The sequence below is a fragment of the Mustela lutreola genome, chromosome 7 (assembly GCF_030435805.1).
Source record: "Mustela lutreola isolate mMusLut2 chromosome 7, mMusLut2.pri, whole genome shotgun sequence".
Taxonomy (NCBI): Eukaryota; Metazoa; Chordata; class Mammalia; order Carnivora; family Mustelidae; genus Mustela; species Mustela lutreola.
The window spans coordinates 56,606,521-56,624,940 of NC_081296.1; the positions used below are offsets into that span (position 1 = coordinate 56,606,521).

An 18,420-nucleotide genomic window follows, 5' to 3' on the forward strand; every position below is an offset into this window, starting at 1 on the left:
TGTTGTTCAGGTTTGGCAACTGTATATGTAAGTTTTTACTTAAGTTTTGATCCATCTATAATTTATTTTGGTTACTGAATTATATTTTTTGAGAGTTTCTTTGGTTTTTAATAGTTACGGGCTACCATTTATTTAATTACTTATTTTTCTCTGTAATTTGTAGTATCTTGAATATTCTCTTAGTTTTAATTCTTAGGCATAACAGTTGGAATAGCTTATCAAAAAAAATGACCAGCTTTGTGGGAACCTTGTTCAGTTGGCTAAGTGTCTTGACTCTTGATCTCACCTCAGGTCTTGATCTTGGGATCATTAATTCAAGGCCTGTGTTGGACTCCATGCTGGGTGTGGAACCTAAGTAGAAGAACAAATAAGTAAAAATAAAAAGGGCCCACTTAGGTTTTTGTGTCCTGAAAAGGTCCTTAAAAGTACCAACATACACTATTTAATCAATGTTAGTATTCTTGACCTTGAGATTATACCTGTTTTGAAGAAAAAAAGTTCTGGGGGTGGAGCAGATTAAAGTACACTGTTGTTTTTGCAGGCACATGGACAGTTCATTGTTAGCCAGAGGGAAATAATTGATGGAATGCACTAAAGATAAACATAGGTAGAGAACAAATGAGGGCCAGATAGAGTAAAGTGAATGTAAATGGGCAAAATAGGAACTTAAGTTTGTTAAAGACAAATAACTTAGTTCAGATGATGATGCTTTAAGTAGAAGGGGAATTTTATAGTATCCAAAAAGTACTGAGAAACGTTGACAGATTGTGAGAGGCAGTATGAAATAGAAAAACTTGGACTCTAGATTTAGTTATCTTTTTTAAAAAAATGCCAACTCGTTGCTGCCATCTAGTGATATTTTGCTTTTCTGTATTCACAGAAAGTTGGGAAGTAACAGTCATTTGATAGTTGCATTTGATTCAGATTGAATGTATAGGCTAGTTAAGGGGTAGAAATAAAAATTCTGAGGTAGATTTCTGTGTTTTCTTGTCTGAGGCAGGTTATTTCCCTTGTTTTCTATTAGTATGATTTTGACATTTCATAAGCTATACAGATGTTGTGTTTGAATTTTTTCTTTCTGGGTTAATAGATAATGTGATATGAGTAAGTATAACTGTGAGTAGCCTAGGTGAATAGGCTGAGCAGGTAGAGCATTGGCTGAAATTTCAGTAGAAACATCTTGGGTGTACTACCTATTTTCTCTGATGGGTTTTTTGTTTGTAGTAAATGTGCCTAAATATAATGAACACAGTCTGAATAGTGGCACTGTGTTGTCAAATACTTAATCTTTTCAGTCAGTTTCCACTAAAGGTGGAGTTAAACTGCCCTGCAGATAAAGGCAAGGAAGCTAAATGCTTAATTCTAGTTATAAGTTGATTTTGGCCCCATCAAAACGTAGTTTTGGACTATTTGAGTTCTGTACCACTCGTAATTATCATAGTGCAATTTGCCTCTCCCACCTTACTGCACCTTTTCCCAGCAGAATTTACGTGAGATTTAATGCTGACTTAAGAGAAACGGAGTACTTGTTACAGTTTCTAACCTTTTAGCTAGATTGAAAATCCAAGATAGGTTTGTCTCAAGAGGGCAAAGAATCAGGATAGCATGATCTTCAGAATGAACAGTTAAAAATAAAATTTTGAGAGGTTTGCTTGCATTCTGAGCAGATGAAGATTTTGTTTTATTTATTTGTTGGTTTTAGGATATAAATAGAATGTCAGAAACGGAAATAGAAACATTTCTTTAAAAAAAAAAATAACCTGTCAGAATGAACAAGCAGAGTGAGAAGTAGGCTCCCTGCTGAGCAAGGAGCCCACTGTGGGATTTAATTCCAGATGAAGGCACTTAACCACCTCAACCATGCAGGCACCCTGAAAATCTCTTGGTTTTATTGCTTTAACATAAAGTCTGTGATTAGATGCATAGATCCTTTGGTCTAATATGGCAATAAAGGTAACTGAGTATTCTTAGTTTTGATTCGTTAACCAGATAAGACATGCCTTAGCGATCCTTTGATGGTAAAAATCACGGGATAAGGGGCGCATGGGTGGCTTAGTTAGGCGTCCAGCTGTTTAGTTCAGTTCAAATCTTGATGTCAGGGTTATGAGTTCATGCCCCATGTTTTTTTAAAAAGGTGGGATGGAAATATATGTATATATAAATATAAATATAAAATACATAACCTGTGTCCGTATGTACCCAGGGACTACAGTTTTGAGTGCTACCACCCAAAGAACCTTAAGGAAAATGTTGATATCATTCCATTTTAACATTTTCATTTTATTTTGTTCAAATTCTGCTTTTCTGGAAACCAGATCCACTTGATCATCGGTAGTTAATTAAATCGGAAGCATAGTTTCCATGGAACATAACATTTCAGAAATCTACCCCCTTTTTTTTTTTTTAAGATTTATAGTGGGTTTTTTGTTTTATTTTTGAGAGAGAGAGAATGAGTTGGAGAGGGCCAGTGGGAGAGGGAGAGACAATTTCTAGTAGACTGAACACCCAGTGTGGAGCCAGACATGGGGCTGGATTCCGCAATCCTGAGAACATGACCTGAGCTGAAATCAGAGTCGGAAGCCTAACTGAGCCACCCATGTGCCCCAGAAATTTACTCTCTTGATATTATTCTTTGAAACCAATTTTAGGAAAGAAATTTTTTTTATTCTGTGTACTTTTCTTTACTTGGATGTTTAAAAAGAATGAATTTGACATTTTTTTCCCCCTTAGGGAATCTGACTGGCTCAGTTGGTAGAAAAGGCAACTTGATCTCTGGGCTGAGTTGAGGTCCCACATTGGGTATAGAGATTACGTATACTACGTAACTAAACTACATAAACCTTTAGAAAAGGGTTTTTCTATTAACACCTGAAACTATAACACTATATATTAACTGGAATTAACAAAAACTTTAAAAAACATTTTCTCTGAGAAAACTTTAAAAAGGATGTGACTGGACTAATTTCATCTGTGAGGAAATTTGGAGTATTTAAAATGTGCCAGAAATTTCCGGTTGTGGAATTTATAAACTGATCGATAAGGATTAACCAAATTTTGAACTGCAAACATTTTTTTAAGAATTTGTCTGTTTTAGAGACAGCTTGCTTATACATGCACAGGGAGAGAAAGAAGAGAGAGAATCCCAAGCACACTCCCCCTAAGCGCCGAGTTAGGGGAGTAGATCCCACAAGATCCACAAGGTCATGACCAGAGCTGAAACTAAGAGTCAAGACACTCAACCAACTGAGCCACCCAGGCACCCACTGACTTAAAACATTTGATCACAATTCCCACATTATTGAAAGTGATTTGCAGGTATTTATTTTTTTATATAGTAATCTTTACTCATAACCTGGAGCTCAGACTCACAGCCCTGAGATTCAAGAGTCATACGTTCTTACTGAGGCAGCTGGGTGCCCCTAAAGTGATTTATGGATCAAGACTGCAGTTGCTGGTAATAAGAATACCAAATTGTTAAAAATTAAAAATGAGTTTAGAATGTAATGTGCTGCAGAGCTATGTAAGGTAAAAAGCAAAAAATAAAAGTGTGTGGAGTATGAAATTGTGGAAAATCCAGACTGGAAACTTCAGGTCAAATACCCTGTATTCTTCAAGCAATACATTCGAATTTAAGGGGGTGCCTAGGTGGCTCAGTTGGTTAAGTGTCTGCCTTCGGCTCAGGTGATGATTCCGGGGGTTCTTGGATGGAGCCCCACATCTGACTCCCTGCTCAGCAGGGAGTTGTCTTCTGCCCCTCGCACCCACTCGCGCTCTCACACAAAAAATTTTTTTAAAGTGGTGACTACAACGAATAGTAGTAACTTCGGGGGGTGGAAAGGTTTAAAGAATGGAATGCTGCACATGGGGCTCTGAGTTAGTTTTGAGATTGTGGAGACTAAGCCACTCTGGCATCTTGAGACATTTTTGTTACAGTACCTTGTACTCATGCATTCTTGCAGCAGGGAAATACCCTTCCGGTTTCAACTGCTTTTCTTAAAATTGGCTCCCTTGGCTTTCCACTAAATGGGTATTTGGGGATTCTTCCATTTCTAGGTCTTTCTGGTTCTCCTGCAGTGGTAGATAACCATGCATATGTGGGCTATTGGCTTCCCTTTACCAGCTTGCTTTATGGCATTTTGATTGGGGTACCTGGGCACCCAAGTTTATCTAGTTTCTTTTATATGGGGATTCAGAAAGGTTGAAAAACTATGATGATGTTGTTTTGTTCTAGGAAATCTAGGGGTTCCCCTCTGCCTTAGTTTCTTTGCATTTTTGGATACTGACATTTTATATCCACCCCCACCCCCAAACAGATTTCAGAGGTAGGGTGAAATGTGACCTGAGTTCATTTGGTTATTTGTAAAATTTTGGGAAATACATTCCCTCTTCAATAGTTTTTTTTTTTTTTTTTTAATGTTTTTTCTTTAAGATTTTATTTATTTATTTGTCAGAGAGAGAGCACAGGCAGACAGAGTGGCAGAGGGAGAAGCAGGCTTCCCACAGAACAAGGAGCCCGATGTGGGACTCGATCCCAGGACGTCGGGATCATGACCTGAGCCGAAGGCAGCTGCTCAACCAACTGAGCCATCCAGGCGTCTCTTCAATAGTTTTTTTAAACAATGGTATCATTAGAGTGTAAACTGTGAGGAATCGTGCTCTTCATGTTTTTCCTCTGAAGTAGCCTTGGTACCTAGTACTTACCAGATACTCAGTAAATGTCCAGTGGAAAAAATGTATTAATTTGTAGTAATTTATTCTTTAGAAGATGTGTTCCTTGGAACAGGATTAATGGACCTTTGTGGGTTCACTTGTCTTTACTGTTGCTCATACCTTGATTAAATCCTTAGTATGTGCATTAAATCCTTTAGCCAAGCTTTTGAGGTTGAGGTCATTATTACTTTTCTGTTAACAACTCAGGATTCTTGTAGCAAATTTAGTAACCACATACAATTGGAGAAAATAGATAAAATTATATACTTAAATTTGGAGATGGCAATCATCGTTAGCACCTTTTTACTTGTGTATCTGGATGTTTCTTTATCAGCCTTTTCAAATGTGGAGTTCCATGGGTTTTAATCCTTAATATCCTCAGGCATTCTTTTTATGTAATCAAGTGTCTAGTTCTAGATTGGTTCTAGCTATGTGTACCACCTTTGTAAAAAGTGAGAAAATAACCATTTAAATCGACTTCTTTGGTTCCAAGGAGTATATTTGAAGGGGACATTATTGTCAGTTTGTTCTACAGTCTTGTTCAGTATGCTGATGGCATGTAGAAAGAACCATTCTTTCCCCAGCAGGTAATTGTTAATTAAATCTAGGAAGATTTTTCCTTTTAGTTACTGTTATTTACTATAATGTGTAGAACATGTTTATTTTTTGTGAAAATAATTGTAGAAAACTGGCTTGAGTCCTCCCTTCTTACATTAATAGCAAACCTTAATAACCAGCAGTAATATTTGAAACCACTAAGTCCTTTCTTAGGTTTCTGTTTTTGGTGTTCTGAGGAGGCTTTCTGGGAGTGTTGGTGACTCTGTGCCATTGTTTGGTAAATTCTTACTGCTTAGTCTAAGAAAAATTAACTGTTGCTTATAAAGCTGTAATTCAGAAACCAAAATCAAGTAAAGACTTTCTTAATTTTAGAAAGGCTAGGAGGGAAAAGCGGTTGTTACAGCTTTAAAAATCAGTACTACTTGTGAAATGAGTAGTATTTTAAGGATCAGAATATTAGTGATCTATATAAATTATCTTATGCTACCTGTTTTGTTACACACATATATGCATATATAGAAGATATTTTTACGTAATCCATGAACTAGTTTGTCATTCTTCTGGGGATTGGAAAAATAACATGCTAATACTCATCTGATGTGAGTTTCAAAGGAATGAATGGAAAATAAATTAATCTTAAGAATGGTCCTCTGAATCTAATGTGGGACCATCTTAAACTGTTTTAAGTTTGGTAGTTGGAGTGGGAAGGGGCAGCAGATACAAACCCTAAAAGAATGTCAAAATGTTTCTACTTGAAAAAACCTAAGGTGATAGAACATGAATCTCCTTGTAATTATAATGTGACTGAACCTTCATATACCTTTTTTTTTTTTTTTAAAGATAATTTTTGTTTTGAAACAGTCTGAGGAAAGTGGTACTCTTCCTAGTTCTCCTGGCCCTCTCTTGATTCATGCAGTGTTATACGTGCTAGTTTTATCATCATCACCATCTAGTATTACAAATATCCCAGCTGTATTTTCAAGATCATCACATAAAAAGCAGATCGAGTCATTGCATTCTATAAAATGATGTATTGTTACTTAAGATATCTCTGGCGTATTATGAATCATTTAATGTACCTGGAAATAAAGATTTCCAGAGTGAATGATTTGGGTCTATATATTGCCTTAGTATAATAAAGTTAATTATATTTGAAGGGGAAAGGGTCTGTTGCCCACATTTATCTAGCTAAAGAATGGTTTGTGGGCAGAGTTTTGTATATTTTTGGAATAGGTGAGACTCATTTTAATAATAGCAATGTGTAAGAAGATGGAGTTCTTGATAGATGGCAGGAAATGGTTAGGAAATTTATGAGAAGTTGATAGTAGAAGAGTTTAAGGTATTCTAATTTACTTGAGGGCTTAAGAACAGAGAGGGCTCACTTGAAATGAATAATGCCCTTAATTGTGTTGCTAGTTGTCTTTGAAGAGCACGCCCCCGCCCCCAACCCTTGGTCCCTTGAAATGATAATCTGGCACTGCTGGAATATACTAGGGAAGGTGGAACTGAATTTGTATAAGGGTGCATATATTCAGGAGCTCTCCTCTCTAAAATAGTAATACACTTTCCTCTGTGAGAGCCGATTAAGTTGACTGATACTCTAGTCACAGTGTTCAAAATAAAGAGTAGAAAGTTTTATCAAGGAGTATTTTGTTTCTAATCTCTTTTTTTAACCTGAATACTTTTTTTTCCATCCAGTTTTTCAGCTTTGTGAAGAACCTTAACATCAAAGAAAATGGCCAGCAATGTCACCAACAAGACAGATCCTCGCTCCATGAACTCCCGTGTATTCATTGGGAATCTCAATACTCTTGTGGTCAAGAAATCTGATGTGGAGGCGATCTTTTCAAAATACGGCAAAATTGTGGGTTGCTCTGTTCATAAGGGCTTTGCCTTTGTTCAGTACGTTAATGAGAGAAATGCCCGGGCTGCTGTGGCAGGAGAGGATGGCAGAATGATTGCTGGCCAGGTTTTAGGTAAGATCTGGGTTGGATTTCTTCGTTGACTGTTTAATTCAGATAAGAGTTTTTCTGTTCATGCTTCTGTTTTTCTCCCTTTCCATTAAGCTAAGTTGAAAAAAATGTTTATAGTTCTAATTGGTTAAATAAGGATTTTACTCCTTTCTGTATAGCAGAGACTGGATAACCAATTGGTGGTCTCGAGTTAGGTCAGGAGAATAGGAATGACATTACATAAGGTACAGTGGCTGCCCTAAATAGCTGTCCTCTTGCTCACAGTAGAAGGGGCAAAGGCAATATGGCTTAGTCACTCATGGGCTGTGGAGTCAGATTGCTTGGCACAACTGTGTTTTTTGGCAGTCTGCATAACTTGGCTGAGCCTTCTCATCTGTTAAAATGGAGGTATAGTATGTCACTCTATTACCTGTTATCCATGCCCACCTCCAGAAATTTTATTTATTTGGCAGAGAGATGTAGGGAGAGTGGGAGAGGGGGAAGCAGGTTTTGTGTGGAACAGGAAGCCCAATGCTGGCTCCTCCATCCCAGGACCCTAGGATCATGACCAGAGCTGAAGGCAGACACTTAAACCACTGAGCCACCCAGGCACCTTCAGTCTGTTATCTGCTCTTACCTAAGATAATACTGTTATTTTGGTGTTACCAAGAATTTGGATTAATTAGGATGTTTCATGAGAAGCTTCTAGTGTAAGTCTAGCATGTCACGCTCAATAAACGATGCTTAGTGTTACGTATGTTTTAGCATTAGCAGTACCAGCTGGTTTTCTTTTTTGGTCTTAGTTACACCAGTAAGGGGTCTCCTGATCTACCATGTTCAGATATTTGAGAATGAGGTCTGAGCTTAGAGTACAAAAGATGTTCCTGATGATTGTAGAATTTAATCTCCATGAATAATTTTGACTGCTTACCCATTGCTAAGATTTGCTGTCAGAATCATAGTTAATTTTATATAGCTTATCTTTTTTTTAAGATTTTATTTATTTATTTGACAGAGATCACAAGTAGGCAGAGACAGAGGGCCTGATGTGAGGCTCGATCCCAGGAGCCCGAGATAATGACCTGAGCCGAAAGCAGAGGCTCTAACCCACTGAGCCACCCAGGCGCCCCGTTGTTGTTTTTCTTTTTCTTTTTCTTTTTTTAAAATGCATAGTGTTCAACTTGAATCCCACCTTAAATGTTTTATTTTCTACCTGGCTTTCTCTTCAGGATGCTGTGAATTTTTTTCCCCTTAAGTGTTTCCATGTTGGTGTTTACTTACAGTACTACACAGAACTTAAGCATTTCATGATTGTAGCATTTAATAAATACTTCCTACATAGCATGATTTATTGTAAAGTTTCAGCTGTTTCTGTTTTTGTTTTTAAATAAGTGACAGCTCCATTCTTGGAGTAAACAGCATTATTCTTAATACCAGGAGCAGCTCTCTTTTTTAAAAGATGTTATTTTAAAGTTTTAGTTTTTAATTTTTTTATTTGACACAGCACGAGAAGGGGGAGCAGCAGGGAGAAGTAGGCTTCCAGCTGAGCAGGGAGCCAGATTTAGGGCTCCATTCCAGGACCTTGGGATCATGATCTGAGTTGAAGGCAGACGCTTAACCGACTCACCCAGGCACCTTCTTTTTTTATTTTAGAGAAGTGTGGGGCTGGAGAGAAAAGGGGAAAATCTGAAGTAGACTCCTCCCCTGAGCACAGAGCAGATGGCCTTTGGGGCTTCATCTCACAACCCTGAGATCATAACCTGAGCCAAAAACAGTAGTTGGATGCTTAACCAACTGAGCCACCCAGGTGCTCCTTGACAGCTTTTTAGACGATTTTGAGTGTTCGGTTACTGTTTCTCAGTGGCTCTGTTTGTAAATAGCTCTCATTCTGGAATAAAAGTATTGTGTAATTTGTAAACACTTCTTCCCTTAAATGCTAACTATTTTTAAAAATCCCAACCATACTGGATAGGGGTGGAAAAATACTGGAAGTTAAAGAACCTTGTAATCCTTGACATTGAAGATTCATGGAACAGTTGTAATTGGAGAATACTTAAGAAATTTTCATACCTATTTGTCCTATATCCAAAGTACAAGAAAACACATGTATGAAACTTTGGCATCTGTAAAATGGCTGTGTTATAAAATGAAGTCAAGAGTTTTTCATGATACTTTTTTTTTAACTGTCATGGAAATTTACTAACACAAAAGTAGAGAAATTTAATGAATTTGTAAGTACATCTCACCTTGTTAAATACCAGTATTTAATCATGTTTTCATTTATTTTATTGGTTTTCTTTTAAATTTCATTAGAATAATTCTAAGACTTCATATATCCAGCAGATAAGAACTTTTAATAAAATGTAAACCACACTGCTCTTATCACATAAAGAAACTCACAATAATTCCTTAATACCATCAAATATTCAATCCATGTTTAGATTTCTTTATTATTTCAGACTTTTTTTTTAATAACTTGCTTTATTCAGATCAAGATCCAGTCCATGCCTACATATGCATTTGATTAATTGCCCCTTAGATGTCTTGAAGTCTTGAGTTTCCCCATACCTTCCTCTCCTGTTTAAAAAATTTGTGACCTTTAATTTGTTACTGATTTGATTATTTGTGGTATCATTTAATTTGTTCTTCTCTACCTCTGTTTTGTGTAATACTGCCAGATCTAGAGCACTGTCCGATAGAAATGAAAATGTGTATACTTCACAAACACATCTGAATTCAGGCTTGTGGCTAGCAGCTCACTATATTGGACGTGCAGATCTAGAAGCTTGATTTAATTCAGATTCCATTTATTTTTGGTGAAAACATTATGTGAATAATGTTAATGTATTTTATATTGTATCACACCTTAACATGGTTGCCCATTTTTAGTACTGTTAAGGATAATTTGTGGGTTCAGGTTTTACATCTTGATCCATCTGTGATAAAGTTTGTCATCAATTTTCCACCTTATTGGTGATCATCCATTGATGATCATTGATGAGGTATTTCATAATGGGTCGCAAAAGAGTAGATTTCAAATTTCCTTCTGCTTAACTTTTCTGAAATGAACAACTCATTAATATTTGCTTTTTCTGAAATACCATTCATGTTGGAAAGACCAGATAAATTTTTTTCAAAAACTCTGCAATAGGGACACATGGGTGGCTCAGTGGGTTAAAAAGCCTCTGCCTTCACTTCAGGTCATGATCCCGGGGTCCTGGGATCGAGCCCTGCATTGGGCTCTCTGCTCAGCATGGTTTATTGAGCGATAGCAAAGCGATAGTACAAAGCTCCCAAGGAGGGAAGGGACCCTGAAGAGGTTGCCTGAGTGTGGGTTTTTCTGTTTGTTTGTGTAGTTCTACAAGCTCTATACCCAACATTGGTCTTGAACTCAAAACCCCTAGCTCAAGAGTCACATGCTGTTCAGACTGAGCCAGACAGGTGCCCCCATAATGTTAATATTTCTAATAATTTAAATTGGTGTGTGTTAATACATTACATATCCTTCTTTAGAGCTCAGAATATTTCATCTGTGGCCAGTGTATCTTGTGTCCTTGAGACCTTAGTTTTTTGGTTGTTTTTTTTTTTTTTTAAGATTTTATTTATTTGACAGAGATCACAAGTAGGCAGAGAGGCAGGTACGAGTGGAGAGCAGGCTCCCAACCAAGTAGAGAACCCGATGCAGGGCTTGATCCCAGGACCCTGAGATAATGACCAGAGCTGAAGGCAGAACCCCAACCCACTGAGCCACCCATGCTCCCCAAGATCTTAGTTTTATAATAATTTCATTGCATCCTTGCTTTCTGGCATCACAAGATATTCCAGGTCTTCTGATGCATTTCTTGACCTAAATCTGTTTGCCACTTAATAAAATAATGGGAATTACCTAGAAGCCACAGTCTGTATACCAGGGAGTGTTCATTACTGAATTTTAATAGTTTTTGTCTAGTTTTAGTAAGCAGAAGAGGAAGCACTTTTTTTAGGAAAACAAAAGTTTTACACATGCTTAGTTCCACAGTTTCAAAATAACCATGCCTGTTTGTTTTTTTACAAAAATTAAGATTACTAAGTATTTTTTTAGATTGAGATTTTTTATTAGTATATATACTATTCTGGATATTGACTCAGTACTACAGTTTACTACACATGGAATAATTCTGTAAGATTGTGTAATCAGGGCACTTAGGTGGCTCAGTGGTTAAGCATCTGCCTTTGGCCCAGGGTCCTGGGATCCAGTCAGGCATCTGGAAAAAAAAAGCAGGAGTCTGCTTTTCCCTCTCCCTACTTCCTGCTCATTCTCTGTCTCTTGAACAGATAAATAAATTATCTTCAGGAAAAGGTGGAGAGAGGTTGTATAATCAACTTGGTATATAATCTCATTCTGTTTTTATTTTAGAATTGCATTGTTTTGTTTTGTTTTTTAAGAGAAGGAGGTAGAGGTGGGGAAAACTGCTTGGAACCTACTCAGATAAAAACAAGTCAACTGTAAAGGCAAGGTTGTTCTTAACATTAGGTGCTAGAAATTGGAAATGAATTTAGTGAACCAGAAACTCTTCAGATTCTTCATTAATGTAATGATGTTCAGCAGGTAGTGTACTAAAAGTCTTTTTCAGTTGGTCACTTGATGAACTAAGTTTTGAAGAGCTGGTTTTTGACAGATGGACTCTTGTTAGAATAAGGAAGAGATCATGAATTCTTTGTTTGGTAGGCAGTGAGTCGTAGGACCATAGCTGGCCATGTTGGAATAGGTGTTTTTAAAATTACGTTTATGGAACCTAGGACTTTTTCCTTTGTTCCCTTAATTCCCCTTTCTTGGTTTGTGTGTGTGTGTGTGTGTGTGTGTGTGTGTGTGTGTACGCACACAAATGTGTATGGAAAAGTTGTTGAGCAGTTGGCTGAATAGTATTCATCTAAACTATTCAACTTTTTTAAAAATAAATTATTTATTTGGTAGAGATCACAAGTAGGCAGAGAGAGAGGAAGGGAAACAAGCAGGCTCCCTGATGAACAGAGAGCCCGACGCGGGGCTCAGTCCCAGGACCCCGGGATGACCTGCGCCAAAGGCAGAGGTTTTAACCCACTGAGCCACCCAGGCACTCCTATTCAACTTTTACAGCTGATCCTATTTATAAGGAGAAGGAAAATTCACCTTTGGGGATAATTTAAGGGTATCCTACTCATAATAATTCGTGAATTGCTATGTATTTTATATCTCTGAGGTCATTCATTCATTCCTAATATATGCTCTTAGTAGTGAGAGTTCCATTTTATTGGGAACCAGGTATCCTGGGAACAGGTATCCTGTTACAAGAACAGAATAAAGGATTGAAAAATTAAGTCCTAGCCTTATAAAAATTCATGATCCCTTTTTACATAAGAAAAGATGGGACATCATGTTCAGTCTTTCTTGATTTATATACTACTTACTCATCTTAAAACTGTAATTTAAGATGCTACACTACCCCTACAGGGATGTCGTTAAAGGTTTTGTGTTTATTTTTGTTTTTTCAGATATTAATCTGGCTGCAGAGCCAAAAGTGAACCGAGGAAAAGCAGGTGTGAAACGATCTGCAGCGGAGATGTACGGGTCAGTACCAGAACACCCTTCTCCGTCCCCTCTACTCAGGTCCGGAACTTTATTATTTATAACTGCATTGTGTCCATCAGTGGGCATCTTCTCTATCTGTTTTCTGGATGTGGGGAGGGTTAACTATAGTATGTTTTATCTGTATAAAAATGATGCTTTATTAATTTCGTATTAGTATACCTCCTTTTCGCCCATTTCCCAGAGAATTGTTAGAATTCCCTGAGATTTTTTTATTTACTAAAGAGCAGTTTGGTATTTTTAACATACAGTGAAATTTTTGGAGAGGAGTTGTTTAGTTTGTAAGAAGCTGGGAAATACGAAAGGGAAGGGGAGAATAGCATAAGAATATTTGGTTTACTGTTGTACTTTTCAGTGTTCTTATATTAATGTTATGTTTTATGTTTGAATTGTAGCAGATTTGTGCCTAAATTTGCAAATTAGCTGCTGCATGTCCAGTGGCTTCTAAGATGATTGGAATTTTAGTCATTTGTTGCTTAAATGATTGGGAATTATTCCATGCTAATCTCTGATCTATTTGTTATGGTTGGTTTTGCATGGTTTTTTGTTTTTGTTTTTCCCATCTGCTATTGTGAATTTACATCAGCAGCTCCAAATTAATCCTCTTTGGTATTTATTTTTCAGCTCCTCTTTTGACTTGGACTATGACTTTCAACGAGATTATTATGACAGGTATGTTAAAGGGTTTTTTGTCTTGTCTAACCATTTATTTTTTTCTGATTTGTAATGAACAACAAAGATGTTTTTGAGGTACCCCCTTTGTAAACATAATGGAAAATCCATCCTGCAAATGGTCAGGGGTAGACTAGGGTGGGTGACATTTCTGTTGATTTCAGAGAGTCAGTTTATATATGGTCAGGGCATACGGGAACATGTCTGGTATTTTGTTTGCATGTGTATGCCAACTAAAAGTAAGGACTGACTTGTCAGATGATAAAATAGGACTTAAGTAGCATTTCCATGTTCTCATTTTATTTCCTTACTGCATACTTGGCCACTGGGCTTTGCATTGTAGGGCGTTACAGCAAAACTATTTAAAAAAAGATCTAAGTCTCTATTGAGCAAACCAGCTAATACAAAATAGGATACAGAAGGCATACATAAATGAATTAACTATATAAGTTGCTCTGGGGGTTATAAAGTGTTGAAGACTTGCAGATTGGGGGTGGTGGTTGACCCCATTCTAGAAGGCAAGGTGGTTGGAACAGTGGTTGATATGTGTTTGTGAGTGTGTGCGATTGGAACAGTGGTTGATATGTGTATGTGCGTGTGTGCACGCACACCTCTTCAGAAGAGCATTAGTATTCATTGAGAAATAAAATCAGGAAGGTGTGTGGATAGGGATACGTTATGGATGGTTATGAATTATAGATTTACACATAATAGGAACTAGTGAACTGGGGAATGACAATACAGAGAAGATACTAGTATTATACTAGCATTCGGATAACATTAGTCTTAATGAACATTAAGGAGATACTAAGTTTATTTGGTTTCTTGCTTTTTAATAATGCATTATTATATGGAAGTATATGGAGTGTACTCCTAAACTGGACTTGACCTAGTATGAATTTTCCTTCGCTATTTTTCATCTTAGGTTTTCAGTATTCTTGTCAAGGTTTTCAGTATTCTTGTCATTAGTGTGTGGTGTTAATATATATAAGAATTTTAGTTAGATCAATTTTTGCTTTGGAAATGAAAGTAATAGCTTTCTTGATTAGGGAATGTTTGCCCAAAAGAAAAATTTTTGAACTGAGTAGATTAGTCATGCCGAGGGATTTGGGTAATGAAATCAAGTCAGTCAGTAAACACTATGAGTAGAGACCTGAACATAAGTACGTTTTGTACACTTTTTGTTTTTGAGACAGATATGGACTGCAGCAGGCTAGTCATTAATAGGCCAAAAAAATAAGACTAGAAAAATAGTTTGGGCCTACATTGTTAATAACATACTGAGGTTGAGGTGATTTGAGTATTCTTCATGCATCATTCAAATGGTTATTTCATTTGTCCTTAGAGATTTCTTCACATTTTTGTGTCTATTAGTCTGAATACATATCTTGAAAACTATGCTAATTCTCATATTTTGAAAATATTAAGGTATTTAAAAATAGAGAACAGATCGGGCATCTCTTTGCTAATGAAAATGTGGTCAATGGGTGAGTGACTTGAAGCCCCTGAGACTTAAGTTTATCTGAGGCAACTGCCCTTTACACTCAACTCTCTGCTTAAGAAAATACTCAGTGCCCAGCTATAGCTCTAAGGATCCTTGTACACCTGGTCTAGGTAGATTCTTGAGTGTTGGTACATACATATTTTTCTTTTTAAAGCTTCTGAAGAAATTTGATGTTAGAGTCAAGAATCATTAATAAGGGATGAGGAAGTAGTTTTATTTCTGTAATTCTTAACTCTATTTCTTTGTCCATGGCTCCTTTTAGAAAAATTCTAGTACATTTATATATATGTATATACAATATAAATAATTTGGGAGTGTACCTCGAACTGGAATGCAAGAAACCTCCTGTTTTAAATTGAGTGTATAGAGATTTTTAATATGTACAATCCTACCTTTTTCATGAGAGTAGCTATCTAAAGTTTTAGTTGTCCTGTTGAGGCAGGACATCATCCCACTATTAGTTCAGAAAAGATTGTTTTTGAGTGAGGACTTACTAAAGGGTTAATTGAAAGGAGATGTAAACAGGAAGAAATAGTGAAGAAATTTTAGAGATTTGCAGAAATACCTTTAATTTTTTTGCCACTGCTCTTTGATCCTAAAAGTTGGTGGCAGTGCCTTAACTTTTGGCCATACTTTAGTTTTTCAAGAGGAAAGAGAATACCTTTAGTTAGTCTGATGGTATTACTTGATTTTTTTTTTAGGATTTTTACTTTTTATTTGACAAGTAGGCAGAGAGAAGGGGGGGAAGCAGGCTCCCTGCTGAGCAGAGAGCTAGATGCAGGACTCAGTCCTAGGACCCTGAGATCATGACCTGAGCCCTCCAGGCACGCCTAGAAAGACACTTGTGATAACCATGCAACCTGGCAGTAGTGGGTAAAGAGCCGATTCAAGTGTATCACTGAGGTCTGTAGTAGGAAAATGAACATACTTAGTTAAAAATAAAACTAAATCAGGAAAATTGCATTAGTTTCTCCTTAGAAGTCATTCTTAACATACTTTATTTGCAAGGTTAAGACTTTCACTGTTTTAGTTGCTAACATAGTGATCCTAAATCAGCTGTGTTGGATTCCTTATTAAAGCAGAATGGAACATTGGCTCTTAGATGAGCTGAAAGCCCTGGGTCTTCCTGTGTAAATGGGGTTAAATCAGTGTCTGCCTAATCCTTCAGTCATATGCTTAAGAACACCGAATTCACGTAAATGTTTCAAGACATAAATTTAGCTTTTCTTTAGGGTTTTGTTGTTGTGTTTGCTTTTATTTTTGTTTGTTTTAGATTTTATTAGAGAGCCTGCATGACCTGAGGGAGGAGAAGGAGAAGCAGACTCCTGCTGAGCATGGAGCCTGATGCAGTATGACTGGCTCTATCCCAGGACCCAGGTCATTACCTGAACCAAAGTGAGACATTTGACTGACTGAGCCACCAAGAACCCCTAGATAATTTCATTATCATCTAGCTTTCTTCTACTTATTCTTACATTAGAGAGGCAGCTGATACGGAATGTAGGAAAGAACAATTGAAGAATCCGAATACTTCAAAGTTAGCAAAGAAGCTTATGACCAAAGTCATGTAATCACGGATTTCTTATCTCTAAAATGGAAATAATGCCTACTAATAGAGTGGCTATGAAGACTAAAGGAAACATGAAAGATAAATTGCATTATAAGGGCGTCTGTGGCTCAGTGGGTTAAGCGTCTGCCTTCATCTCAGGTCATGATCTGAGGTCCTGGGATCAAGCTTCATGTTCGGTTTCTGCCCCTTTTTCCCTACTTGTGCTGTCTCTCAAATAAATAGAATCTTTAAAAAAATTTTTTTTTTAATTGCATTATAAATATACCCACAACCAGTGGTTATATGTAACTACAACAAATATAACTACAACCAGTGAAGACTATGAGCATTCATTCCTGTTTATTATCAAGATCTTCAGATTTCTTACATGTTAAATTTGCTGGAAGTTATACTTCTGATTTTATTAATCCTATTAAAGATCTTATATGTTTATTTGACAGAGATTGTAAGTAGGCAGAGGGGCAGGTTGGTGGCAGGTAGCAGGCTCCCTGTGGAGCAGAGAGCCCGATGTGGGGCCTCAGTCCCAGGATCCTGGGATCATGACCTGAGCAGAAGGCAGAGACTTTAACCCATTGAGCCACCAAGGTGCCCCAGGTTAATTAATTTTTTTACTGTCTTCTAAAACATCTCAATTTAAATAGATATAAAAGAGAACAGTGTAAGGGCACCTGGGTGGCTGAGTCAGTTAAGCATCTGACTCATCATTTTGGCTCAGATACTTATCTCAGTGTTCTGAGATTGAGTCCCTGCTTGGGCTTCACACTGGGTGTGAAGCCTGCCTAAGATTGTCTCACTTGCGTTCCCCACCCCACTTTTGGAAAAAAAGAGAATAGTGCAGAGTAAAAGATAAAAAGACTGCATTTATAAACATAATCCCAGTACCATTTATAATAATATTTCATAATCTCATTTGTTTTCCACAGATTTGATTCTGCGGATTACATTTTTTTGTATTTTAGTGTGTTTCTCTGCCCACCTATATTTTCTCTATCTGCTAGATAGATTTGCATGCTTGAGTTTTCAGGATCTGTTTTCTTTTTTTTTTTCCCTTTCCATTAGGGATGAGGGAACAGGGCTTAAGGGAAACAAGAGCAGAATACTTCATAAAGGCTTTATGCATTTTAGTCATCATTAGTTTGATTTTTGACAGAAATTTTAAGGATGCAGGAAGCATTGGGTATTTTTATAAGGAGAAATACTTTAGATATCAGGAAGTAGGTAATTAACAGTTTTCTTAGGAGAATTAGAATGACTTGTATTTTTGTTTGGGGATGAGTGGGCATTTCTGATCAAGTCCCAAGGATTGTAAATACTTTACCTTTAAAACTGGAGAATAATTGGGGCACCTGGGTGGCTCAGTGGGTTAAGCCGCTGCCTTCGGCTCAGGTCATGATCTCGGGGTCCTGGGATGATCGAGTCCCGAGTCCGGCTCTCTGCTCAGCAGGGAGCCTGCTTCCCTCTCTTTCTCTGTCTTCCTCTCCATCTACTTGTGATTTCTCTCTGTCAAATAAATACATAAAATCGTCAATAAATAAATAAATAAAGCCTCTGCCTTTGGCTCAGGTCATGATCCCAGGACCCTGGGATCGAGAGCCCTGCATCGGGCTCTCTGCTCAACAGGGAGCCTGCTTCCCTTCCTCTCTCTCTGCCTGCCTCTCTGCCTGCTTGTGATTTCTGTCTGACAAATAAGTAAAATCTTTAAAAAACAAAACACTGAAGGGTATTCTAATGTTAAGACTTAACCAAGTCACTTATATTTTATATGTTGTCTGCTGAGAAGACAATGAAATCAGATTCTGTAGTTTTATGCCACATCCTGCACTGATTTTAATTCAGGGTATGGGTGGAA

General features: G+C 37.2%; 1 protein-coding gene across 11 annotated transcripts in view; it reads left to right on the top strand.

Moving 5' to 3' along the window:
• The window catches only part of HNRNPC (heterogeneous nuclear ribonucleoprotein C), a 55,333-nt gene that overhangs the window by 20,180 nt on the left and 16,733 nt on the right, over window positions 1-18,420 (top strand). For 9 of the 11 annotated variants that reach the window (XM_059180964.1, XM_059180973.1, XM_059180970.1 and 6 more), the window contains 3 exons: window positions 6,967-7,244; window positions 12,732-12,846; window positions 13,450-13,497. In XM_059180964.1, the coding sequence (XP_059036947.1) occupies window positions 7,004-7,244; window positions 12,732-12,846; window positions 13,450-13,497 (404 nt within the window). In that variant the 5' untranslated portion in view covers window positions 6,967-7,003. The remainder of the gene's footprint in view (window positions 1-6,966; window positions 7,245-12,731; window positions 12,847-13,449; window positions 13,498-18,420) is intronic. The other 2 variants (XM_059180974.1, XM_059180975.1) reach the window with 1 other exon arrangement.